Below are 27933 nucleotides of genomic sequence, written 5' to 3'. Positions count from 1 at the left end.
TTCTTAAATTATTTACTGTATCCCCATGGAACCGACAATCACAAAACAGAGGCATAAAAAGATAAATTGTGAGAGTGGCAAGACATTTTAGATTATGTGGTTCAAACTGGTGCCCCCCCCCCCACTTTTTTTCTTAAACATCTGAACAAGTTCAGGACAGATGAGTTCAGTGATGGATGAAGATAACTTTGAAAATAACTATCTTGAATGTTAATTCAGTATTTAAATGATCACTACAGAGGATTCCTTAAACTCTTTAGCAAGTAGAATTTTTTTTTTCTTGAGGAAGATTTCCCTTGAGCTAACATATGTTGCCAATCTTCTTTTTTGTATGTGAGCCGCCACCGCAGCATGGCCACTGGCAGACGAGTGGTGTAGGTCCCTGCCTGGGAACTGAACCTGGGCCACCGAAGCAGAGCGTGTTGATCTTAACCACTAGGCCACCGGGGCTGGCCCTAGCTGGTAGAATTTTTAATTGAGTAATATGGATATTTTTCACTAATCTCTTCCAAACTAGTATTGTTTTATTATAGCCTTTCACCATGTAGGAGGACAATGTTTTTGACGGTGTAACTTCACATTGGGACAAGAATAGCAGTATTATTGTCCAGGTCATGTGTGAATTTATTTTAGAGATCTGCCAAGCCTCTCCTCCTAGGTGTTTGTGTCTGTCACTTGGCCACCAGAAGGAATTCTTTTATTGCCAATTAAACCACCCAATCTCTGATGAGTGTCCGGTTTTAAAGGCCCAGAAGTGTGATTGCCTGTACCAGCTCACCACCTGAGACTTGCTTTGTATCCAACGCACAGGAAAGGCCACTGGAACATCTAACCCCAGACCTCCCAGAGCTCTCCCCCTTTTATATCCTCACTCTCTTTTGCTTGTTTCTCACTCTGTCTTTGCTGTGAACTCCTAAAATGCAGGTCGTGATATTGGCTGTCTAATATTCTAACTTAACGTGAGAGTTCATATTTATTACATGCAAAATGATAGGAAAATTGTGTTTAGTTGCACAATCTTTTTATTCCTGTTTGGAATGATTGCTATTACATCTTTATGGGACAGTTTACATATCCTGTGTAGAGATAATTTTCAGTACCCTGAATAATCAGAATTCTGTCTGGCCTGGGAGACCTCCTGCTCTCTTGTCTCTTCCATTTACCAGTGTCATCGCAGTTTAGCAGAAAGTTATTTTAGTATTGTCTTTTGAACCTATGTTTATTATTTATTTTAATAATATAAATCCAGTTACTCTGAACTCTAGCTACACTGAAACTCATTTTTCATTTTACGGCATTTGCTACAGTAAAGCAAAAATGTTTGCAGTCTCATTGAAATGCCTGTGCTGTGTGATGAGGATCAGAACTTCGTGGTTGCATTACTCTCATGGAGAAAGACCATTTACTGTGTGTAACTGAAATTGTGTAATGGTTTTCTTGTGTCTGGTCGTTTACTGACCAGTAATTTGTTGGATACTTACTCTATTCCTCATTTTCAGATTCATATCATCTCCTGTACAGTACCCATGGCATGTGACTGTCTGCCTTCTGCTTAGACTTACCCAGGAATAGGAATCTCATTACTTTGCAAGGAAACTATTTTATTTCTGGAATGTTCTGAATGTTTTCAAGCCCTTAACTGAGCTGAGAATTGAAATCTTTCTTTCTGGAACTTGTACCCATGGACCTTAGTTCCTGCCTCGAGGATTATTAGACTCAGACTTTCTAAAGCGGAATCTCTTGTAATGAGTCTCCATAGTCTGTACTTTTAACAAGCGCCCTGAGAGATTTTGCTCAGCCAGCTGTGGGAATCACTGCTTTGTAAAACACAGTAATTCTAGTCCACTGTTATATTATACACTCAGTCTTTTCAACACTGTCCATTTTTAAGTAATTCCTGGTATGATATAACTTCTGGATCTTTTACTGTTCTGACTGTGGTTTTTGCTCTGGTACTGCATTACACATAATATTCCTCATATGGTCTAAACATACAGAATACAGTGGGACTAACACTTTCCCTAATGTGGATAGTACTTTTTTTTTTTTAATGCGATCTAAGACTATATTACTACTTAAAAATAATTTTTAAAAAAGCCCAACAAACTCTTACACTCTTGACTCATGGGGATAAGGTACATAGCTTTCTAAAATCTCCCTGATTTTATTTTTGTGGACTCCTCATCAAGCCTTCCAAGTCCTATTGAATTAGAATTTCTCTTTGAGTAATTTGCTTTTGAATCTAAAAACTGGGTTGTAGATTTATTGCTGTATGTTGTGGATCTTCAAGTCAATAAAAAGCTTTTAAGTTTTTCTTCCATGGCCCAGCGTATCCTCTCTTTTCTACCCTGTTTTTTGACATCTACAAATTGATATACATACCTCCTAAGTCTATAAAAAGTTGTTGGAAACAAATACTGATCAGCTCCAACAAATGGAGCTTGTGTTACTGATTTCTTGTGATTGTGGAGTAATTATCAAGTGAAAATCAAGAAAGGAGATTTCATACATTTAATCAAATATCTAAAGATAGTTTTAGATTTGGGAGTGAAGAAAATAAATATGGTAAAAACTCCCTTTCAATTAGGGCTGGGTCATATCTGCCAGTTTTTTGCATTTGGGGTGTTTTACATAGCTTCAAGGAGAGAAGTTTTTGGTTTACAAATCACTTTGGTAGGGCAGAATGCCTCCCTCTCTCCTCCCTTGTTTCTTCCAAACAAAATAAAATATAATGAAACAAAAACAACACTTATATGAAAAAGTCTTTACTCTTGAAGCTTGCTATAATTCCTCAGAGAATTCTCAGTAAAATTTTATGTTTCTATTTCATTGGTTTTGTGCCAGAACAATTTTTAGTTCATGAAGTGTGCTGCCTGTGATTGAAAAATGTGTTGCAAAGTGTATTTCTTCCCTGAGTGTTTCTGAGCAGGTGGACATCACCTGTGAGTGCCCTGGTCTCTAGTTTATGTCTATAATGTTGAACAGTGAGGCTGGAGAACTCACGGGCTAGTTAGGGGCTTTTACTCCTGGAATAAATTTTCTAATTCAAGTAATATTTTAATATTGTATATTATTTTGCACCTTGCTTGGAAGCTGAGAAAATGACTTGTAATAATTTCCAGCAGAGAATAATAACTAAGCTAAGTGGAGAGTTACTACATAGATTTTCTTGGAAATGTATTCTTAATGTTTAACTTTTTGAGCAGTTGTTTGCATATATCGAGGTAATGTTAAGGCAGAATGTTAATTCACCTGTGAGATAGAAGAGAAAATGTAGCATTTTTCATTTGTTATCTGGTCTTTGTCATTTTACATGTAGAAGTGGAAGGTTTTGTAAAAAGAGAGAGTAGAGAAGTGCCTAGCATAGTGCCTGGCATGTAGTGAGTACTCAATAAATGGTAGGTAGTCTTATAAATATTATCTGTTAATTACACATGATTTGAACAATTAAAAAAATATGTAACTCTGTTACCTCCCCCTTTCTGCCCCACCACACACACTCCCACACACAGCCTATGAGTTCGTATGTATCATGTACTTATTAACCATTTACTGAAAGAATGGAACCCATGTCAACTACTTTAACATAAGTCAAATTCTTAAGTAAAACGTTGTTCTCTTGTCAATCACTAATGATCAACACTTGGTAGTACTGATAATTTCTGACTTACACAAGGAAAGCTCTGAATAAATCCTAGATTTATCTGTAACTTCTGCTAGTAAATTCTTGTTTTCTTGAAAAATAATGGCTTTAGTCTTATCCTTGTATTTGAGTGACTCTGAGCTATTACGCTGAAGGGAAGAGGTGGTTTGATCAAAGTGCTGATGTCCTGAGTGGGAAATACAGTGAAGGCGAAACAGGAGACAGTTTGCTTCAGATGTATTCTAGCAGGCAAACCAAAATCTTAGCGCCTCTGCTGCCTCACTCCCAGCCCTGTGTAGACTTTGCACAACCGGGAGCAGTGACATTGCTTAATAGACTTGCCCTAACTGCTGTCAGCACCCTGCCCCCTGCCAAATCTAGTGTTACCCAGAGCTCAGAAACATATGGTGCACCAACTGCACTGGAACAAGAATCATTCAGTGTTGCTCCAGTCTCTTTTAGTTTAAAAAAAGAAAAAAAATAGTGGCACTGACGTAAGAACATTTCCATTCCATTTCTAGCTGCTGTTTGCAATTGTGTGTTTGTTTTCTGTGGAGGGAGTGAAACATCTAGAGAAGATCAGTGTTTTGTGACTAGAGACCAGAGTGCTAGAAGTGATCTACCAACATTTGGTACTAATTTGATAAAAGCCAATTGTGCAGGCTAGATTCTTGGGCTGAGGAAATAAACCTGGGACTGCAAGAAAAGGTACAGGAGACCTTTAAGGATATTGACCTAAACAAAGAGAGCTGGAAGGAAAAGGATCCCTAGGATATTTTTTTGCTCAACAAATCCCAAGCAGGATAAATAAAATAATTCCATATCTGGAAACATTAATTCCTTGGGTCCAAGTGTTGGTGTGTCTTGGTTCTGAAAGGCTACAAATGTACCAAAAAAAGCCAAGGCCATGCTTCTTGGGACAGGAATGGAGTGAAGACTTAGGCATCCTCTTTAAGGGATGAGAGAAGTCCATGGTAGAAAAAGCCCTAAAAAGAATCAGGAGTTGACAAGCATGGATCTCCTTCTTGGAAACAGTATGGCATCTGAGAGTCATACTTATATAATGGAAGCAGTCTGTTCTAAGCAGTGACGTTTTTAAGGAGACCACTCTAGTTGATGTGGAAGCAGCTTGTAAACTTAGATTTTTCAGGAGTTGTTTATTGTCCCATCCTCTGCCCTCTGTTATATGGCTTTGGGCAAGCTGGCCAGCCTGGGCTCTCAGGTTCCCTGTCACTTTCTCCCTAATGTAGGCACCCTTAGCTACTTGCCATTCCCTGGAAATGGCAGTACTTTCATACCATCCTGTCTTTCACATGCTTTCTGTTTTTGCCTAGAGCACATGCATCTCTCCTGTTTTGTTTCTGCAAATTCCAACCCATATTTCAGCACTCAGGGCAATCATCGTTATCTCTGAGAACCTTCTTCATGCCACCTCGGTATATTAGTCACTCCAGTCTTGTGTTATTGATAACTTTTGTAAGTTTCTTTATTGCTCTGTAGTGTCCCAGAGTGTCCTTTACCCTTACTTGCCCCTCTGCCTGGAATGCTTTCCCTCCAGATAGTTGCATAGCTCTTTCTCTTACTTCATTTTGGTCTCTGTTTAAATGTCACCTCCCTGGGAAGTCTTCCCTGACTACTCTACTTTAAAAGACCATCTCCTGACATTTTCTATCCCCTTTCTCTGTTATATTTTTCTTCTGTAATACTTACTACTTCCTGATATTTTACTATTTATCTGTATGTTTATTTGTTGATTGTCTTTTTCCTCCTGAGTGAATTTAAGTTCCGTGAGGGCAAGGGCCTCATTTTGTTCCTTCTTGTATCACCATGCCTAGAACAGCCTGACACATAGTAGACACTTGGCAAGTATTTGTTAAATGATGGGATAAATGAATATTTGCTTTCCCCATTAGCGTAATAATTCATCCTTATAGTTAGCATCTGGTCTGTCCGTAATCGCTTGGTAAATGTATGATGAACGAATGAATGCATAATTCAGTATTAAGTACCAGAGGGCTCAGCTGCTACCGATGGAAAGGAGATTCTCATCTTTTACACTACTACGTCTGAAAAGAAAACATCATCTGGGGTCTGCAAAGTAGATAAGCTAGATTCTCTTCTTTTCTAGTTAGCTCTGAAACCCAGCCTTTTGGGTTTCTAATGCTGATATGGTTTTAGACTTTTGAAAAGCACCCATGTTTGCCATTTTAATGTTTTGTAATAGAGAAATAAGAATAATAATATGAAGTAATTGGAGAATAATACAAAATTTATTTTAGTGCCCAAGCGAGTAATGAATACTAATTGTAATGACTGTTTAGACTAATGAGAGATTGTGAAGTCTGTGTAAATATTTATTATGGTTTAGAGTTGAAAGCGACCCTAGAACATCTGATCCCTCTCTCTTGGACAGCTGAGCAGGATGAGGCCAGAGATGTAAATGACCTCCCCAAGGTCACAGGATTTGTTAGTGGTAGAGCTAGAATTACCCTCAGGTTTCCTTTGTAATACTAAGGACTGCAAGGGTCTGGATAACAGACGCTTTCATACACAGTTTGCAGAATTACAAATGGCTACAAATATTCTTGTTGGCAGTCTAGTGTCATGGATCAAAAATTTAATGTGCATACCTTTTTAGAAACCTTTTCTAAAGAAAAAGTCAGATGAGTGTGCCAAAATAAATGTATACTATCATTCATCACTTTAACATAAGAGCAAAAAAAAATGGAAATGAGTTAAATTATTAAATAATAGCCTATTTATTAAATACCTTTAATTTCCAGTGTGGTAACTGATCAGATGTTTATTGTGTGTGATATTTAAGTCCGTGTATGATGGGCCTAAAGAGAAATAACATGTATGGTCATTGCCTAGATGTAGTCATTGCCTTGAAGGATCATCCTTGTTGGTCTGCAAACCAGCAAACTGGTGGTTACAGTTTGAGATGAAATAAGGACAGAAATGAAGAGTAAGTATCTAGAACCTTCTGTAGTTTGACAGTTTGACAGAGTAATTTTATGTCTGTTTAATCTGATGATAAAAATTTGATCTTATATTTTGTATGGTTTCTTTAAATTTTGTTTTTCCAGTAATTTATCTTTATTATAGATTACAGAAGAATTGGTATATGGCCAGATAGGGAGAAAAAAACTTTCCCCACAGATGGTGTCTTTTGCTGTGTGGATAATTTGTGGAGCACTGCTTTGTGGAAGTTGCATGCACATGTGCAAAGTGAACTAGCATCAAACAGTAGGTGAGGGAGAGGTCCTGCCTGCTCTTGTCTGCGTGGTCTCAGAATTCCATGTTGAATTAGTGCCTTATTGGATAGACCCTTATTAAATGCTAGTGATTTACAGTGCGAAGATTTTTAAAGTTTTTTAAAAGCAAGTCCTTGTTTTTTTAAGGAACACTTATGTCATTAGCATGTGAAATCGTGGTTTTGCACCACTTTGAATAAATGTTAATTCTGCTTTGAGTTCTTAAATTTTCTTAATGCTGATGGATTTTTTTGTTTTGAAATATCTTTAGCTTGTGGGTTTTGAAGGCCTTGTGGGTTTCTCCCCTGTCATAGAAGTATGCTGGCACTGGTGGTTTAAGAACCACACTTTGAGAAATACTGTTCTAAGGTTTCATTAAATCATTAGTTCTTAACATTTTTTTGGTCATAAATGCCTTTGAGAATTTGGGGAAAGCTATGGACTGACTCAATGGAAAATACATGCATACTTGCACATAATTTGCATATAATTTCAGGGAATTCTTCTCATCGGTGAACAGAACCTAGTGAGGAGGGAGGGTTGAAATGTGTGAATTTCAGTGTTAATGTGTTCCCAGGTAGACTAGGAATTGACTACTTCGTTTTTAACCTTTATAGCTATCTGTGACATTTACCATTTTCCTTATTATTGAGTGAACTACATAGAAACACTAATTTCTCTGTAATTAACAAATGTGTTACCTTTTGCGATGTTTCTAGATGTGCACTTTTTTCGCTAACCACCATACTTTTCATATTTCTGGTATAATCATATTCACACATTAGCATTAACATTAACAACAAAGCACATTAAATCTCTGGGCTTAAACACATACAGCTTACTAGAAAATGAGTGTTGTGTGGCATCTTAATAGTGAATGCGAGTTTAAGATGGCATATTTCTATTTTTATTAGGATGCTGGTAGAGAAGAACAAAGGTGTTATTTCAGTAGAGAAGGACTCATCCTGGGAAATACATTTAGGCTAATAAAACAAACAGTATGAGCAGAAGCCCTGTGTTTGAATGAGGCGGCTTGGTGACTACATAAGGAAAGAGGCATAATCGCCCTCTCACTTCCGGTTGGTTTTGTAAGGCATAATGACACATACTTTGAGGTATTCTCCTCATTGCTGCCATATAAGGTGTATTCCCAGACTTTTGGGGAAAATTGATTACAGTTTGACTCATAAGCCAAAAAGTGAGGCCCATAGTTAAAGTAACCAGTGCTCTCATGAGTCAGGATTTTACAGATTTCCTCACAGAGACACGTCAGTTATTGCTTATTTTATCCCCCCATTCTAACTTACAAAAAGCCAAATCCTTTTATTTCACAGAGAAGGGAATTAAAATGAATCCAAAGTGGGCTCAGATTTTAAAGGGGCATGTTGACATTAGACATCCAGGCCAGAGATGGCATTTTATAGGTAACTGGGTAGCGTTTACAGGCTGGTCAAGGCACCAAAAGGCCATAACAATAAATAGGACAAGACAGGACAACGTTAAGTGCAGAGTGTGATATTGTAGGGCGGACTCATAAGCACTGGAGCGATAGTAAATAAATTGGGACTTGCAAAAAGCCTTACAGGTTATGTTTGAAAAAAAAATCACTTCTCAAATGTTCTTTAGTTCTGCTCACTTTAGTGGCTAAAAACTCCACCGCTTTTGTTTATTTGTGATATTTGGTGGTGATTGAGTTCACTCATCATTCATCAGGAAAACAAGTTCTGTGAGCTCTCTATTTTGGTGTAATGCTCATACATTCTTAGTGCTTTGGGTGGGTGGTGGTGCAAAAAGTCACATTCATGGTATTCTGGAAAGTATGTGGTAGATAAATACCTAAAAACTTGCAACCATAAGCTCATACGTCTGGATTTGAATTTTTTGTTTTACACTAGGTACTAGAAAATACATTTTAAAGCAAAATTAAGATTGCCCATTAATTGTTTCTTAAAATAAGACTTTTGTCAGTGCTTTCCTCTGCCTCAAGAAAATCCTGTTGGTTAAATTAATATTTTATTAGTATATTTCTCCAAATTTTGGTAATGGCACTGTTAGAAAAACAACAGCTTTTATTTTCCCATGGTTTAGTTCCCATGGTTTTTGGACATGGGAAGTTTCTGTTAGTGTTTCTTCTGTCGCTGTCATATTTATATGTTCCTTTTCTGCATTTACTAAGTCTGGTGGCATTCCTGTCATACCCATGGTGTTAGGGTCACACATTTCCAAGCACTCCATATTTGTTAAAAATATGTAGAAGGCTGGAAACTTGCTCATTGCTAGTGGCTTGCTATGTAGCTACCTGTCTCCTACTTCTTACCTGTAGTGTATAGTTGGATAATTAACCAAAGTAAACGTCTTTTGAATCAACGTAAGTTGTTCGTAGTAAACACTATTAGAATAGTGTTATCTATATTATAAAAAGATCTCTGTAATATACTTGGGCATATATATTTTCAATAAATCATTTCTATTGCTGACATCTGTTTTCTGAGGTTTGGCTGGCTTACTTCCAAGAGAAGGCAAATAGAGAATATGTGTGCATATTGAGAATTCCCTATGATTTGGAAGGGCACTTTTCATTAGAGAATTCTAACAGTACTGGAGTCACTATGGCTAAATATTTCCCCTCGTATGGAAAAGCTTAGGGCAACATAGTATCTGTATTAAACTATCATTTTAAGGAGAAATCTTAGGCAGTTAGACTTACTTAAAGTGAGATCTGCCATATTGGGTTCTAACTTTTAAAAGTGAAAGTTCCATAATGCTTTCATTGATTTTTGTTTGTTTTTTGCTATGAGTTCAATAATTGGTTTGTTTCTGGGATGTGCTCTTAAGAGGTTAACAACTAGTCTAACAGGTATATCTCTAACTCCTTATCAATCCCAAATAAGATAAATGGATAAGCTAAAATATGGATAAGATAAATTTTCTATTTAGTGCATTTTGAGATCTAAGTGTTATGCTATCTTGAGATCTAATATTTTATTTTCAGTGCAGTTTCATAAAAATGTAGGGCGACTTTTCTCTTTTGTTAAAAAGTTTTAAGAAGAAATGCTGCTGGAACCACGCATTTTTACAGAAGCTAAGCATTTGGAGGAAGTTCAGTTATAAATTTTATTTGAGTACAATAAAGTTAATGACAGGTTTAATGACACAAGTATTACTTTGAGTTAATTGGCTCTAAATCGTAGTTATTAATTGTAGTCATTTAGGTTCTTTTAGTTATTCAAAACAAAGTATAAAATCTTCTTCCTTCTACAATTAATTACTTTGATGTTTTGTTCAATTTAAACATTATTCTTTGCATGTGCACGTGGATGTGCAACACACCCAGAGACAAGGCCTGGATCTAGCTTGCCACACTTGGCATAGATACCTCGTGACCTTTTCATCCCTCATGGTCTTGGTTCCCTATTCTGCCTTCTGTACCAGGACCCTCCTTTGTTCCCCTTGCTATGTGTTCTCTTGTTTTCTTTCCTTCCTGTCCTTCCCTGACCCCCAAATCAAGGCTTCTTCACCAACATCACTGTGTTGATTCTTATCCTTTGGCCTCTTGGTGCAGTGGCAACACCTGACTGTCCTGGGAAGTGGTGATGTGAGGTCCCTATCCTGTGGGAATGGAGTTTGGAGAATTCAGACTTAGTGGTGAGCAGCGAAGGAGGACGCGGTGAGCTGGAGTTGTGCTTCTGTGGCACAGTGAGCTGTACTGCTCAGGGAGGGGAAAGTTTATTAGGGAGGCAGAGGGGAGAGAATGAGTGAAGGAGAGGTGTTTAATTTTCATTTAAGGAGAGAAGGGAAAAGCCAGAAGGTCTGACTGAAAAGCTGTCTATGAGGGCCCTGTAGGTCCCTCAAATAGGTGTCCCATGTGAATTGGTGGCGTAGTATAATTATAGTAATAATAATAGTTAACATTTGCAGTGCCTTGTGTGCTATGTGCTGTGCTGGTGTTTTATGTGATATGCTTAACAGCTCTGTGAGGCACATGGAGTTGCTGTCCCCATTTTCAAGGAGAGCTAGCTGAAGCTTAGCGAGGCCTAGTATTCACGTCACACGATTAGTAGATGGCAGAGCATGACTATGAACTTGTGTTTGCCTAACGTCAAGGCCTCTGCCCAGCACTGTGTTCTTACTTGCTGTGTGGATGTACGCAAATCGGTTAATCCCTTTGAAGCTTTTTTCCCCATCAGACTAAAACTACCTGATGGTGATAAAGAGCGATAAAGGGCCTCCCAAAGTCCCTGACTTACTGTTGATGCTCAGTAAATAGTCCTAATTACTGTTTCTCAGTTATTTCTTTCTGAGGGCAGAAAAAGACAATGTGAGAGGAGCTACCCCTCAAAAATGACTGGAGAAATTTTACCTTTGGGAATTTCATAGTCAAAGTGAGATAGGGGAAGCCCAAGTCTATAATGCCCTTTTCCCTTAAATCCTCCCTGACACCACACACACACACACACACACACACACACACACAGAGTCTACTGTCTGCTTACTGAAGACCAGACTTCCTTTTCAAGAGAAAACTTCTTGTAATCTGTGATTTTAGATAAAAGGGTTAAAATGCCTCCGTAGGGGTTTTACTCCAAGGACAGGTGATTGATATTAGATCCTTTCTTATCTAAGTTAATGGAGAGGCTCAGTAAAGATACCATTCTTTTGAAGAGCATACACTTGTCCTACTTTACCTTCATTTCTGCAACAGTAAACAGAGGCTCAAAAGTAGTTCCAACATGTGCATCCATGTATGCTTGCAACTTACGTGAGACCACAAAGTGGTGTTTTTAAAGAAGCATGCAGCTGCTATTAAGTTTATGGAAAAGTGGACAACAGTACTGAAAAGCGCATTTAAAGATCAAAGGAGAAGCACTTGCTTGTGATTGATTTGATTTCTACTGACCTTGACCCAAGAGCCTCCCAAAACCGCTTCCTTCCTACACATTGTGCATTTGTGCATTTGTGAAATACACATACACTTATGGCTGCCATATAATATGTCGAAGATTTGATGATGACAGAAAGTTATTACTGCTTCAAACAAATGCAAGCTATTTAGACTTGCAAAAACAAAGGAAAAAATGAACTATGCAAATAACGAATGATCTTGTAGTCTTTCCTTAGCTGCTCACAATTCATAATAATGCTACATCCTACCCAATTAAGGGGAAAAAGACGTTTATCTTTCTCATGAGTGGATGGCTTGAGGAAGTGGTTCTGGGGATAAAGGAAGCTCATAGGAGTGTTCAGTGAGATGCCACCTTTAACAAGTCTTCAATTTGTTTCTATGCGTTGGAACTTTCTCACTATACATACAAGATTAGTTCAGGCTCTTCATGCTCTTTAAATTGTGTGAGTAGAAAGCCTGAGTCTTGAATGATAAAGACGGTTAGAGATTTAGAAAAGATCTTAATGTCAAAAACCCAAGACAGTTAATATTACTAAGCTCAAAAAACTGTAGACAAAAAGGAGTTTTGACAGTTTAAATAATATGAAAGATTGTTTAAATAATATGAAAGATGGCAATCCGCATTCATTTCCATTTCTGAGGCTTGAGAAAGGGTTGAGATTAAATATAATTAAGCCCTTGATAACACTTGTTAGAGAAAGTTACCAAAGGGAGTAGTGACATCTTTTTGGGAGTCCTAGGAAAAATATATTACTAACTATCCAAAATGGGTGTGCATATTCTATTGGAAATGCGGTTTGATTTTTGATGTTATTTAGGTCAGTTCAGCCTAATGATTAATTGAAGATTCTCATTTTCACATTGGAATCTATTTTTCTCTCTTTGGTGAATTAAGTGTATTTCTACTAGAATTTAGCATATTAAACTGATGTCCTGATTTGTTGATTTCTTATTTTCTGTGGTTTAATCAGATATTTTTCTAATACCTATAATATTCAAGGCTCTCGGAGAAGAGCAAATTATGAAACATGTTCCCTGACCTTATGGAGCTTGTTTTGAAATTGGAAACAGGTAGGTAACAAATTATAGATGGTTTGTATTTCAGGCTTTAGTTTTATTCTACGTTGTAGGAAGCAGATGGTATTTGAAGTCTTTTCACCCTCATTTTATAAATAGTTGATATGATTGGAATTCTCCAGTGTGAAGTGGTAGTAGGGCCACCGTTATGGAAATGTGAAGATGGAGGAAAGACAGAGGACTATGGAGAGTTGAATATGGATGGTAGGGAGGTCTTTAGAAAACTCTTGCTGTAGGCAGTAGGCAAGATCAAGGTGACAGATGGTCATGGACTAGCATGGGGGAGGAAAGGAAAGACCGACAAAATTTAGTAATTTTCCTAGATGTGGTACCCAAGGAAGAGGCAAAATTCACAGAGGCTGTAAGATTTCTGTGCTCCACGATCTGAAAATAAGGTGGCAGTTAGAGTAAAAGCAGTCCTGAAAAGATATTCTAAAAGTCATTCTGAGAATTTGGTTTGAATATACTGAGATCATAGGAGCTCAGAGTCTAGTAAGCAGCTGGAACAAAGGAGTAACAACAATTTAATCTCATTATGACATTGGATTTGATTAGATTATTTTCTTTCTACATTGTTCATTGCCTTGATATTACTGCTGGACTGGAAGTATTTAAATTGCTTTTGTTGGAACATGTAGACAAATGCCCACAGGTTTCAGTGTTGTGTGGTAAGGGTAAGGCTACTTTATGTGAGGAGTGGTGAGGTGATTTAGCTGTGTTCTATTCTATTTCTGTTTTTTTTTTTAATGCTTGCCCTTCTTGGCTAAAAGAAAATCTAGGATAAATTATGTTTATACTTTGTCTCATTGTCAGGATTCAAATTTCATTTCATTTGCTCATTTTAGTAGGGAATGGATGACCCTTTGCCCTGCCAACAGTCTTGCAGACTGCTTCTTATTTTAGGTTTAGATCTGTACCTTTTTGCAGATAGCTCACAGATAGATAAACTTTTAAACTGGAGGGGACCTCAGAAGGCCTTTGAGATCATCTAATACAGCCCCCACATTGCTCAGATTAGGGATCTGAGGTCAAGGGAATAGTAATAACAGTGACCTTTATTGAGCTCATGTCTCACTTGATCATTCTAATAGCCCCATAAATAAGTCCCATAGAAGGTGGGGGCGTTGCTGGCTTACAAACTGTTTTCTTTGTAAATGTCCTTCACAATTTAAATAATTTAGTTCAGTGTAGAGAAGAACAATTATAATACTTCTGTTGTCAAATTAAATGATTTCTTTAATATTTAATAAAAAAATACTAATTATTAAAAGGCTGTTCACACCTATTATTTAATATAGTAAAACCATACAGTAGTTATCATTTTTAAAGACTTTTTTCTTACTCCCAAACACACGCATAAACGTTGCTTTTATATTTTAGTGAATATATCTGCCTATACAGTATTTTAAAAATATACTTAACAAACTTCTATCTGAATTATTTTCTTCTTGATCCTGTGATCCTGAAATCTGATTCATTTAATTTTCATTGAATTTTGGAACTACTTTGTCAACTGTTTAATATATAATAAAAAGTGTGTGTATGTGTACATATATATATATGCATATATAATAGCTATGTTGATAAATTTGATATGAGTTAAATTTTGATCTGTTTTGTTACTCTGGAAATTTCTTTAGTGTCAACATTTCATTAATTTTTCTTACCTTTAAGTATCTGGGGAGCTGAGAGGAATTGTTCTGTTATTTTGTTTCTATTAGTACAAAGATGAAAACAAAGTCACTATATACTGTATATGTGATAGAGAATATTTCACTTGAAAGGTGTGAAATCTTTTTTTATACTTTGTGTCTGTTAGACTTTACATTTCCTTGCTCAAATAGATACTTTTTCTTAGTACTAATTTCAAGAACTATGTCAATCACTTGATAGCTACATGTTAAAATGAACTGTTTCAATTTATGTTAATTTTAGTTTTTCGTAATTTCGCAGTTTAAAACAAACCATAGATTTGCCCGTATTGAATAATAAATACACAGCATCCACTCATTCAGCTTGTGTTTTGTGAAGGTCTGTAGTGTGTCAGGCACACTTCCAGCATTAGGGTGTGGTAGGCAGGAAACAGACGTGGGCCCTGCCTCCACGGATCTAGCTGTCAATACTGTTTTATTGATTTTAGATCCAAATACTTGTTCTTGTGTACTAAGAATTTGACAACCGATAGTAATCAAAACCTAACTGAACTTACAATATCTATTGTATTTATTGCTTTACTTCCAGATTATGAATTCCAGCACTCAGTACTTTTCAGTTTGCCGAGGGATATTTTTTTTTATTAAAAAGTGATTTTAATAAAATGTTCTCCAAGATATTTAGTTTTTTAAAAGTTGTAGTAAAATATCCATATCATAAAAGTTAACCATTCTAACCATCTTTAAGTGTACACTAAGTTGCTTTAAGTACATTTACAGTGTTGTGCAATCATCACCACTATCCATTTCCAGAATTTTTCCGTCATCTCTAATAGAAACTCTGTATACAATCTTTAGTTTTAAGTATTAGAAGAATATTGGTTATTTTCTTTGTTTCTATTTTTGGGCCTCATCTCACCTGTCTTCCATCAACCCAATATTCAGTGTGATCTGCTTGTACTTGGTGAATTCTGAGCTTGTCATTTGAATTAGAATGGTTTCTTTTTATTTGTACTTTTCCATTTTTTTAGGTATCTATTAAAATTGCATCATCTTTCATTTTACTGCAATTTTATATTTGCTTATTTTGGAGCAATGAAAAGATACATGTGAAGTTTGAGGGAGACCTAGCTAAATAATGTAAACACATAGAAAATTTTGTAGAGAAGGCAAGGAAGACTGGGGATTAAAGCCTGTGGTACACACAAAGTTTGACAGTCTCCGTTCCCTTCCCCTTCCGCTCAGTGCCTGGAGCAGGAGGCACATCCAGTGTAAAAGGTACTTGGGCCTGTGATCCAGAATCACTCAGTCCCCCAAACGCTGGATGTCAATCGGACTCAACAGGAAGAAGTGTTCAGTGGGTCCTCCATCTGTATTACTCTTTGTGTTCAAACAAAAGTAAAGCTGTTTAAAGAGTTTTAAAAATTATTTCTAAAGGAGTGTTAAATACCCTATTCACATTACATTCCTTTTCTGCTGAAATGTTTCCTTGACTTCTTCATTCATGACAGTCACACACTACTGTTACACAGTAAAGAAATGGAGGAATTATCAGGGAACCTTTTTCAGAAAATTATTTTAGATTTTTAGAGAGCAAATAAGAATTTAAGAAAATAAACATGAAAGTCATTTGAATTTTAACTTTATAAGCAAGATAATTTTTATTACTTTGTCTAATGGTATATTTATATACTTTTCCTTCAAAATAAGGAAAAATGTAATTTTCATTTATGTTTATTATTGTTTACTTTTTAAAGAGTGACACTTCTAAAGAAATCTCTTTATTACAGCTAAAGGATGGCGGCAAAGCATCCCAGGCGAACGTAAGAATAGGCGATGTGGTTCTCAGCATTGATGGAATAAGTGCTCAAGGAATGACTCATCTCGAAGCCCAGAACAAGATTAAGGGCTGTACAGGCTCTTTGAATATGACTCTGCAAAGGTAAATTGCTTTCTGTTTGGCTTTGAGAGAGAAAACAACACTGAGGAATGTGTTTTTGTGTGTCTGACTCATGGTGTTAACTAAGAAGCAGTTTCTGCTGCCATTATTTCAGGTAGATAAATAAAAAATAGAATGGCTCTTAAATTGGGTAATGAAGCAGAACGAGTATTGGTGAAAGCTTTTGGATTATGCATTCACATACTTATAAAAATTGTGTGTAGAGTTTTAGAGAATTTAAGAATTCCTGAAATTTCTCAGTGGAGCACAGACTAAGGATTCTTATTATAGGGTAAAACTCTTGACCTTAATATTCTGGGCAGTATATTAGATGGTGTTCTTTTAAAGTATGGTTTGGCTTTTCTTTTCCTTTTTTTTCCCTGAGGAAGATTCACCCTGAGCTAACATCTGCTGCCAGTCTTCCTTTTTTTGTATGTGAGCTACTGCCACAGCATGGCCACTGACAGACGAGTGGTGTAGGTCCGTGCCTGGGAACCAAACCTGGGCCACCAAAGTGGAGTGCACAGAACTTGACCACTAGACCATTGGTGCTGGCCCTGATTTCGCTTTCCTTAGTATGCCTTTTGCCCATTTTTTCCTAGATAGAAAAATAATTTTGTAATATACTTATTTGAAGTCCAGATTTTGTGAACTTACTGTTTTTTTAAAGTTACTCTGGCCTCAGTTATAAAATAGCTAATCATCTCATTGCTTATACTGCATCAGGGATTTTGAGCATCCCAACATTTGACCTGCATTGAAATCACCTGGATCCCTTGTTAAAAATACTGATAGGAGTCAGAACATCTGGAAGTAAGGATGAAGAAGTATATTTTAATATGGTCCCTGTGATTATTATGAATTATGAAGTGAGAACCTCTTCAGTATCTTGGTCTGAGGGGAAGGGAGGAGAAGGAGGGAATGGATGGAGGGTGCCTGAATGATAGCTCTGAACTTCAGGTTATAAGGAAGGTTCATTCCCTGGGTGGTTATGGAGGGTTGTAAGGAAGTTTGTTTTTTGCTGATTACAAAAGTGTTCTCTGTTCTATAAAATTTGGAAAACACCATTTTTTCTTGCAAAATATCTCATGGTCTTGCGTAAGTTATCATGTGTGTTGTAAATCTTTAATAGGGGAATAACACATGGTACTTTCCAAATATATTTGGCTATTGAACCTTTTTTTTTTTTGGAGTATTTCCTGGGACTGTTTAAAGGATATATACATGGTAAATTATATGTACTTGTCTGCAGGACAAGTGGTCTTAAAAAAGTTTTTATGTGGCCTGGCCCTGTTGCCAAGTGGTTAAAGTTCCACATAGTCTGCTTCAGTGGCCCAGGTTCACTGGTCTGGATCCTGGGTGTGGATCTGTTCTGCTCATCAGCCATGCTGTGGAGCCATCCCACATACAAAAAAATAGAGGAGGATTGGCATGGATGTTAGCTCAGGGCTAATCTTCCTCAGGAAAAAAACAAAAAAAATTTTATGAACTTAGACTTACTTTGATGTGTCATGACTTTCTTACCAGTTTCCTTTTTTGGGTATTTTTTTTTTTGTAGGAGAAATTACTTTCAGTAGGGCTGTTGTATTGAAGGTTATGTGTGTTTAAATTTTGATAGCTATTAGCTATACATTTTAACACATATATGAGTAATCAATGAAAAAAGTAACCATACTAAAAAGTTTTGTTTCGATAGTATCCTTTCTGTTCTATATATTGAGACACATAACTAAAAATTAAGTGAAAGTAGTCATTTTTATTTATAGGCATTTTTACTAAGTATGAATTTTGAAAGGGAACCAAGTCAAGAAGCTTAACTTGTCTCAGATATTGACAAAACAAAACAAATACAGATGATTATGGGCAATTTCTCAAATTCTGAAGCTGAAAGTTTCTGGAGGGTCTAAGCTCTTTTCCTGGACCATATATTGTTTCTTTCACACCAGCCTACTTGTTTTTACATTGTGCGCCCTATTTTATGACTCAGGACCCAGTATCTTAATTTCTATTGAAAACACTTCTGGGTCCCCTAAGAATAGATGAAAACCAAATGTTACCTTATTTGGATGCATTTCCTATTTAAGTAATCTGCTACTGACTCTAATAAAGATTCTTTAAAGCTGCTTAGAAAATCTAATAAACCAACTTGTTATAAACATTTGGAGATGCTACTTAATCTTGTCTTCATATTTCTGAATACAGATATTCAGGGACCCAACATGTGAGAGAATTTTAGAGTCCTGTTATTATTCATTGTAATTCTGCTCAAGTTTTTGAACACTTCTTGTGTTAAAAAATGTCAGCCTGAAAAGAGATTTGCGTTGAAGAGAATTCATGGTATACAGTTGACAATGCTACTGAAAAAAATACTTTTTTTTGCCTTTTAAGAAAAAATAAAACTTCGAAGAGTTATCTTCATTTCTTTTCTATACTAAGGCCATTCTCTTCCTAAGTTCTGTTTCTTTCTCATATCAAAGCAAATATTTTTCTTTCACTTATTTCTGAATTCGAACCACGGTGTCCAACCAAACTGCTCTGCATTTTCCTTCCAAACTGAATGAGTTACAACAGTACTTTCTCTGTGTTCTTTTCTTCATAACATGGACTTTTCTTCATGAATATGTAGTACTTTCCTTTACAGACTACAGACTTGCCTTAGTCGGGTTTGCCTAGAAGCAGAACCTGAGATGGGATTCATGGGCAAGTGATATATGCAGGGAGTTCTTTCAGATGTTTCTTACAAGGGAGTGAGTGAAGCAGGATTGGGAAGAAGAAACTGAGATGAGCAAAGATGTGGTTTCAGGGATGTCTAGCCTCAGCTTGATCCAGGAGGGAACTTGGGAACAAAATTGTACCACAGAGTCTATCTTGCCTTGAGGCAAAGGATCTGGGCTTTTGTCCTGGCTTCCCTGCATTTATTAGTCATTGTCCACCAGCTGTCCTGAAAGAATGTGTGTGTGTGTGTGTGTGTGTGTGTTTATGCAGGGGAAGGCTAGGAGGTAGCTTCTGTTGCTTCCACAGAAGGTTGCTGTTGTGAACCATTAACAGCAATGCAGAGAGCACCTCGGGGATGGGTGTACCAAACGAGCAGAAGGGTTCTAGAGGACCCAGGCAGGGCACCACCTGCATGTGCTGTGTCATTCCGTCCAGATTTGAGTCCTCTGCTTGGAGGATGAGGCTCTCTGTGACTTAGGCCTACTCAGATTGTCTTCTCCAGATCATCACACTCATCACTGAACGCCATGTATCCATTTAAGGCATGTTTCTTACCGTCCCACATGCCTTTATGTCCTCTCATGAAATTTGCTTCATCTGGAATGCCTACCCACCTCCCAGTACATGACTCCACATCGACAAACCTCATATCAAACCTCATCCTGCCCACAGTCTTTTCTTACTGTTGCAGCTCATTTATTTCTTTTCACCTCTGAACTCCATGACAGGTTTATACCATGCGATTCAGCGTTTAATTATACTCTGGGTATAACCGTGAATAACAATGCAGATTCTGTGAGTCACATACAAATAAACCTAATTAGTTAATAATCATACCTAATACTGTCTATGTAATTAACTAATTACTCCATGTATATTAGTTCTCTTTTTCTAGCTAGACTCCTTGAAAGCAGACTATGTTTTTTGCGCTATTTGTATTTGACATCTTGTGTAGTTTTGTGTTTTTAGTATCTAATAAACATTTAATGGATACTAGCATTATTTCCCAAACTTGGAATCATTTATTTATTCCACAAATAATTTTTAAGCTCTCACTGTGTGCCAGGCACTGTCGTAGGTGCTGGGGACACAGGAGTGAACAGACAGACAGAAACCCCTGCCCTCATAGTGCTGGCCTTGTAGTAAGCGGAGACGGACAATGAACAAGTAAGGAAAAACCTGTAGGATATCACATGGCCGTAAGTGTTATGGGGAAAAATAAAGCATATAAGGGAGATAGGGAGTGCAGCGGTGGAAAATTGCAATTTAAAATGGAGTGGTCAGGGGCTGGCCCTGTTTCCTAATGGCTAAGTTTGGCGCGCTCTGCTTTGGTGACCTGGGTTTGGTTCCCGGGCACAGACCTACACCACTTGTTGCCAGCCGTGCTGTGGTGGCGACGTAGATAGAAATAGAGGAAGATTGGCACAGATGTTAGCTCAGGGCAAGTCTTCTCAGCAAAAAATAAAAAATAAAAAATGAATAAAATGGAGTGATCGGGAAAGCCTTAGTGAGCAGGTTATTGGATTTGGGTCTTGAGTGTCCCAGGCAAATGGAAGAGCTGGTGCGGTGGTCTGTCAGGGAGGCCAGTGTGTCTGGAGCAGATGAGTAAGGGCAGAAGTGAGGTCAGAGGTAGATTTTTAGGGCCTTGTGGATCACTGTAAGAAATGAAATTGAGTTGTCCTGGACCTATAAGAAATTGTGAGAAAGGCTTGGAGGGTTAGAACTGCTTGGCCAGATGTACAGGAGGGTTTGGGAGAGAAGGGACTCCGTTATTGGGAAGAGGGGCTGGAGGAAGGAGCAGACCCAGGCTCTGTCCAGTGTGGACAGGGCGGCACTGCCCTTTCCTCTAGGCTGTAGACACCCTGGGTGACTACCGTGGCTGCTCGGTTCTGCTCCCTCCACACAGGAATCCCCAGGCACGAATGTGAAAGAGAAAACCCACATTTGTTTTTGAGATGAAAGTTACCAGCAGTTTTGCTTTGTGAACTTTTTTTGCATTAGGTATTATTGTTATGTATCTGTTAAAAAAAAAAAATATATATATATATTTATATTTAATTGATCTCTCCTTTAGGTCCAACTGCAATATCCTAGAATAGGATTTAGATAAGAAAAAGTGGGATAAAGGTACTCACATGGTTAAGGTTATTTTGCAACTGTTTTTTCTAACTAGTCTAAGTTGGAGGTATATAGTAAAGCAGGTGTATTGTCTCTCTGTGATATCCTAAAAAAGAAGACTTGACTCGCTCTATTCTGGGTATCCTAATGAATATAGAGTTGTGGAAGATTTCATTTTGATTTGTCTTTTATCCTTGGAACAGATTGGAAAATTGTTTTTTCTGCAGCTGGAACTGATTCTAAGAGTACTGCAAGTGGACAATGAAAATTTCTATTTAAAATTATTTTTCCTCTTGGGGAAATTAGGCAAATAGCAGTGTGCTTATTTTTAAATATCAAATGCATTTTGCCTATGCTTTTGATCCAAGTCAAAGTGGATCATTTTTTAAATTACATTATTCAGCTAATAAAAGGAAAATTACTTTCTACAGCTTTGATGTCTATTAACTTTATTAATTGTATTAGAGTTGGATTCCGTGAATAAGATTTTTAACTATTTCATTTTCTTTCAGTAATTCAATTCTCTCCACAACATAGATAAACTTGTTACTAACTTACTGTATGAATTGGGGCAAGTCACTAAACTTCTGGGTCCTAATTTTCTTGACTGTAAAATGAGGTCATGGGTGATTTCTAAGTTCCCTTAAATTCTGGTTCTTGTTCTGGTTTTTCAGCTTGAAATGGCTAAGTTCCCTTGAGCTTGTTGTTAGATCAAACTAACTTAAGCTTGCTTATTTTGGCTGAGAGAATCAGGAAATTGGACTTTCTTCTTTGGAGTTATCTTAAACTGTGCCAGCTTGGCTAAGTGACTTGTACTGCTCTGCTGACTTTAAGGTGAAAGGTAGGTCAGATGGATATTCAAACAGCATTTAATCGTTAAGAGATACTTTATATGTTTGTCCTTATTTTATATTTTTGAATTAATCCTCTTGGAATCGCAGAGAATATCTATATAGCTTTTCTAATCTTGCTTGTTTTTTACCATTCAGGTAGTGGCACATCTGTGTTTTGTTTTGTTTGTTTTGTTCCTTAGACTTCATTTAGTGTATAACTTGTTATGATTGGAAGTGAAAGATCTAGAACGATTGAGTTTTGAAAAATATTGATGTACTCTCTTTTTGACTCCCTCCTCTTCCTCATCCTTCAAACAACAAAAAATTGTCGGAGATCCAGTAACTACTACTAGTGAATGACGGATTGGAATAATTTAAGTTACAGGAAAAAAGAAAAAGCCGCTTTTGTATCAGACTGAAGCTATTAGCTATCTTTTGTTTCATTTTAGCAGATTGCTTAACATCCGTTTACTGTTAGCTTTATGGGTTCAACTCTAGTCTTCTTTTCACTAATAGGATAGGAATAGGAAGTATCTTTTTTTAATCAAAGTTTCCAGTTTCCTATCTGGGATATTTCAATTCATGTGAATTAAAAGACATTTAGTTCGATTATCTTTTCTTTTAATTGGAGTTGCATATTATCCCATTTCAGGTGACTTTTTTCCCCTTGGTATTTCACATGCTTTTCTAATGTCTGTTTTGCAATTTAGGCGTCCCTGTTTTTTGTTTGCTTGTTTGTTTGTGTTGGTTTTAGTTTTATTTTTTAATTCTTAGATTGAAGGATGACTATTTTCAGGACTGAGTCTGATTGCATTTCCTGCATCATTAAAATAAGAAGTGCCACTTAGGAAAGGGAAGGAGGACAAGCATGCGTTGACATCTCTTTCTGCAATCTTTTTTTATATATCTCCATTGAGAAAGGAGTTAACATACCCATTTTTCAGATGAGTACATTATGGCTTCTAGAGTTTATCTGACTTGCCTAACAAACCTAGGTCAGTTCAAAGCCTGTGCCCTCCCCACTTTCTTTGCTGTAGCAAGGGACTTCCTGACTATAGTCTCCTCATAAAATTTGATACATCAGGACAGTAACACAATAGGAGTAACTCTGACTCTGATTAACTTGTAAGCAACAGCATCTCTGTCCAAATGTACTTTTCATTTTCACTCTACCTCTCAGTATTCTATAATAAATATTGTACCTAAATTATTTTCTATGTGATTCATAAACCCTATATATTAGAATGAAAGTAAAAAAAAAAGGGGGCTAGGCTGGTCCCGTGGCCGAGTGGTTAAGCTCGTGAACTCCACTGCAGGCGGCCCAGTGTTTTCGTTAGTTCACATCCTGAGCACTGACATGGCACTGCTCATCAAACCACGCTGAGGCAGCGTCCCACGTGCCACAACTAGAAGGACCCACAACAAAGAATATACAGCTATGTACTGGAGGGCTTTGGGGAGAAAAAGGAAAAAAATAAAATCTAAAAAAAAAAAGAAAAAAGGGGGCTAACTAGTTTAGTGGGCCTCTACATAGGAGAGTTCATTTGGATACTGACTTGTGTAAATTGTTGCCTGTCCTAAATCAGAATATCATCTTTTCTTTTTCCTTTCCAAGTTTGTAAGCCTGTTGACTGTATTTGCTGATTTATTTCTCTACTAGAGTTTGAAGATTTAGTTCTTCAGCAGGCCTCTATCTTTGTGTTCCGGGAATAACTAAAGACTCGGGAATTTTTAAAAATATGTTTTTAGGAATATTTGCTCAATATGACACTGTCAATCACCAAATCAATCAGCAGACATAGAAGAGAAATACTTATCTCATAGCTCTTTTCCTTCAGTTCACTGGGGATAAAGATTGTTGAAAGTGAACTTGAAGGCTCAAGTTAGTTCATCTTTTTTGGTAGTCTGTAGCAATACGACAGTAGCAGATTTGGTAAATATGGGTTGGTCAGGGTATATTTTGCATTTTGAAATTCATCTCTTTGAACTTTACATCTTAAAAGTGTGCAGTTATTTTTTAACATAAAAATCTTATTTGTTCCTCCAAAGGAAAAGTTATTTCAATCTGTAATCCTTTGGGAAAACAATTCTAGGAAATAATACATTTAAAAACCTGTTTAGGGGCCATCCTGGTGGCACAGCAGTTAAGTTTGCATGTTCCACTTCAGTGGCCCGGGGTTCACCAGTTTGGATCCTGGGTGTGGACCTACACAGTGCTTGGCAAGCCATGCCATGGCAGGCATCCCACATATAAAGTAGAGGAAGATGGGCATGGATGTTAGCTTAGGGCCAGTCTTCCTCAGCAAAAAGAGGAGGATTGGTGGTGGATGTTAGGTCAGGACTGATCTTCCTCCAAAAAAAAAGCTTTAAAGCTTTATTGAAATTTTTAATATGTAGAATTTTTTGTATGTGCAGAATTTTAAAAGAAGGGGAATGATAATAACACTGGCTTTGAAATCACTGGCAAACTTGATAGAAACCTTGGTTCCACCACTTCCTAGTGTGTGACCTTGGGCAAGTTATATAACTGAGTTTCTGTTAGCCATTTGTAAATGGGCATGGTAACAACTGCCTTCCAGGGCTGTTAGAGAGATTGAATGAAATAGCACATGTCTAGAACCTAGGACATAAAGATAAGTTTCCTCTCCTTTCTTCTTACTTCTCCCCTTGTAGGTGAGTAATAGTTTTGTATCCATTGTAAAGTCACTTCTAGGAGATCATATTTATTTTGTTTCTTAGCAACAAAATGGCTGTGATTGGAGGGAAATAGGGAGAAAATGAGAGGGCAGTCTGGTAGGTAGTTATCTGAGTAAGCCAGGAGATGATGATGCACGTGTTAGAAGAAAGGATTGTTTAGTCAAGTGAATGATTTTGGATCATACAATTGAAATTAAAGCTTTTTAAAAGAGTGTGGTGGCTACAAACATTGTGCTTTACTGCCAGCTAACTGCTGCTTTGGTTCAAAATTATTGTCTTAACCACTAATTTATGGCAGCAAACAGAAACCGGTACGCACCTAGTCTTGTTTACTCTGCTAATTCCTCTTGTTTTCCTTAGAGGAACAATGCAGATATAGTTTCTCTCTTACTGTGGCTTAAGTCAGAAAGACAAAAAAATGAGTTTTTCTCTCACTCTCCCACCCAAATTTATGTGTATTCCCTTTAATTTCCTGAGTAGCATGTTAAAATCAAGCTAAATTACTAACTTTTGGACTGTGTTTTTATGATACATTTAGAAGTAATTTTCTCTTAAAACCCTTCATCAACACTAGTATGAATTACTTAAGTTTAGTGGGAAAAAAATCCCATAATGTTCGAAATTTTAAAAAATTGGACTTTCCCTCCAGATTTACCTTATGACTAGCAACCATAAGGGGTAGATATAAAAAGAGGCAGTTATGATTTCTGCCTTTAAGGAATTTATCATCTTTTCATTGGGATAAGAAGAGACAGAAAGTGTTACAGGAGTTCAGAGGGCAAAACCCCCTTCAAATAGAAGGTTTCCTGGAGGTGCTGAAACTTGGACCAGGCTTTGAGGGAAGAGGAGGAGATCTCAGAAGGAGGCATACCCTCTGAAGTCATGTGGAGGTCGCCTGTCCCCAGGTATATGTTGGGATGAGCATGTTGATCAATTGGAAATAGAGATAAGAATAAAAGGAAAATTAGATGAGAATACTGCTTTGCAAGGTCTTAGACACTGAGGTATTAAAAGTTTTCATCAGAAAAGTGCCATTTTCAGGGCAATATTTAGTGAGAGTGTTTGAAAGAAGGTGAAAAGACACCAGAGGCAAGGAGACTGGTCAGGCGAGTATTGCAGTAACTTGGCTACCTGAGGGCTTGAAATGGAAAACAGGAGAAACGGGAGAGAGGGGAACTTGTGAGCAGTATTCTAAGAGCCACAGGAATGCTGTGGATATGAGGAAAGAGGGAAGAGCCAAAGATGGCTCCGGTTCTTAGCCTGCTGGACCTGGCTCTGCTCTCCTTTCACCCTCCCCTGCTCTTCTGCTCACTGGAGTCTGGCTGCAGCTCCTGTCGTGATCCCAAAACTGCTTCTCACTGGAGGTCCCACAGATCCCTCAGACTCAACCTGGTCAGAGTGAGCTCTACCCCTTGGCTCAGCAGTTTGCATCTCCTGCACTTATCTTGGTGAACAGCCCACCATGCACCCATTACCCAGATGAGAAAGACTCATTCCTTGCCTGAACCCCTCACATTCATCTGTAAGCATCTGTTCAGTAGCATTTGTATACATCTCAAAACACACTGTGAATGGAACAAAATAAATCAGTGTGGCCTTAGGGTGTGGTGGTGGTGGGGAGAGGCACAGCTCCTAGTCATAGTATCTTAAATGGAAACCTTTACGATCCATTTGTTCAGCGTATACATAGTACATCGCTTAACAGTTGGGATACATTCTGAGAAATGTGTCATTGTGCAAACATCACAGAGTGTACTTACACAAACCTAGATGGTATAGCCTACTACACACCTAGGCTATATGGTACTATATACCATCGTATATGCGGTCTGTCATTGACTGGGAGGCCATTATGGGCACATGACTGGACTAAGTGAACACTTGCTGTGCTTATCACTGCGGCTAGAAGGGAAGTCCTCACACCTGCCTTCGAGGAGCTCACAGTGTGGGGCACTGGTTTCTAACTTTAAATAAGAGCCTTTTTCTAACATCAAATATTTCATGAGCAGCTCTTCCCCCACCACATTAATTGTAGTTTTAGTAACTGCAGATTTTATAAATACTGTATTACAGTTTTAAATGAAGAGGAAGACTTTTTACGTTTATATACAAGAATCTACGTTTATGTAAAAATCCAGTGTTTACAAGATTTAAGCAGACTTTAAACAGTGATTAGTACACAGATGAATTCATGTATCACTTATGAAAACTTGAAACTGTGTGCCAGTTACCTCCATCTGCTTCAGGTGTCGTTCAGAGGCTGGGAACCACTGGCTAACAACGTTTTAAGCCGTCTGAAGGTGGAGACAGGGAAGCGGAGACGTCTATCCACAGGCGAGACTGAGAGACAGCATGAGGGTGGGGAGGGAAAAGGAGACAGAAAGACATAGCAGCAGGGCTGTTGAAGGAGTAACATGAGAAGATTTTCCTGATCACATCTGCTTATCTGCAGATTAAAGGGACCATGATTCCACAGGATTGGATTCTACCAAATTACCCTTCATCATCATTTTAACAAAGAAAAAAAGCTTAATTTCATAGTTTTAAAATGAGAAGCATACAGTATTTCCTTGTATAGAAAGGAGTATCTGAGTAAGCACACTGAGTGGCAAGAAGGTCACACCCAGCTCTTGAGAGCAGAAATAATGTTCTATTTATTACATACTCCAGTGTCTACCACCATCACTTGGACATAGAAGATACTCAAAAAGTATTTATTGGACTGGCCCGGTGGCGCAGTGGTTAAGTTCCCACATTCTGCTTCCGTGGCCTGAGGTTCACTGGTTCGGATCCCAGGTGCAGCCCTATGCACTGCTTGTCAAGCCATGCTGTGGCAGGTGTCCCACATAAAATAGAGGAAGATGGGCACAGATGTTAGCTCAGGGCCAGTCTTCCTCAGCAAAAAGAAAAGGATTGGCAGATGTTGGCTCAGGGCTAACCTTCCTCAAAAAAAAAAAAAAAATTATTGCATTGAGTTGTAGAGAATGCTACTTTTAAAAGTGTAGTGATTTTTGAGCCAGCCCTGATGGCCTGGTGGTTAAAGTTTGGTGCTCTTACTGCTTTGGCTGCCTGGGTTTGGTTCCCAGGCCTGGAAGCACA

General features: G+C 37.6%; 1 protein-coding gene across 10 annotated transcripts in view; it reads left to right on the top strand.

Moving 5' to 3' along the window:
- The window catches only part of PDLIM5 (PDZ and LIM domain 5), a 196142-nt gene that overhangs the window by 43446 nt on the left and 124763 nt on the right, over nt 1-27933 (top strand). For all 10 annotated transcript variants that reach the window (XM_070505354.1, XM_014839400.3, XM_070505353.1 and 7 more), the window contains exon 3: nt 16323-16474. In XM_070505354.1, coding sequence (XP_070361455.1) covers nt 16323-16474 — 152 coding nt within the window. The remainder of the gene's footprint in view (nt 1-16322; nt 16475-27933) is intronic.

This window comes from Equus asinus, chromosome 3 (genome assembly GCF_041296235.1).
Source record: "Equus asinus isolate D_3611 breed Donkey chromosome 3, EquAss-T2T_v2, whole genome shotgun sequence".
In the NCBI taxonomy this organism is placed as follows: Eukaryota; Metazoa; Chordata; class Mammalia; order Perissodactyla; family Equidae; genus Equus; species Equus asinus.
This window is presented reverse-complemented; position numbering and strand designations above follow the sequence as displayed.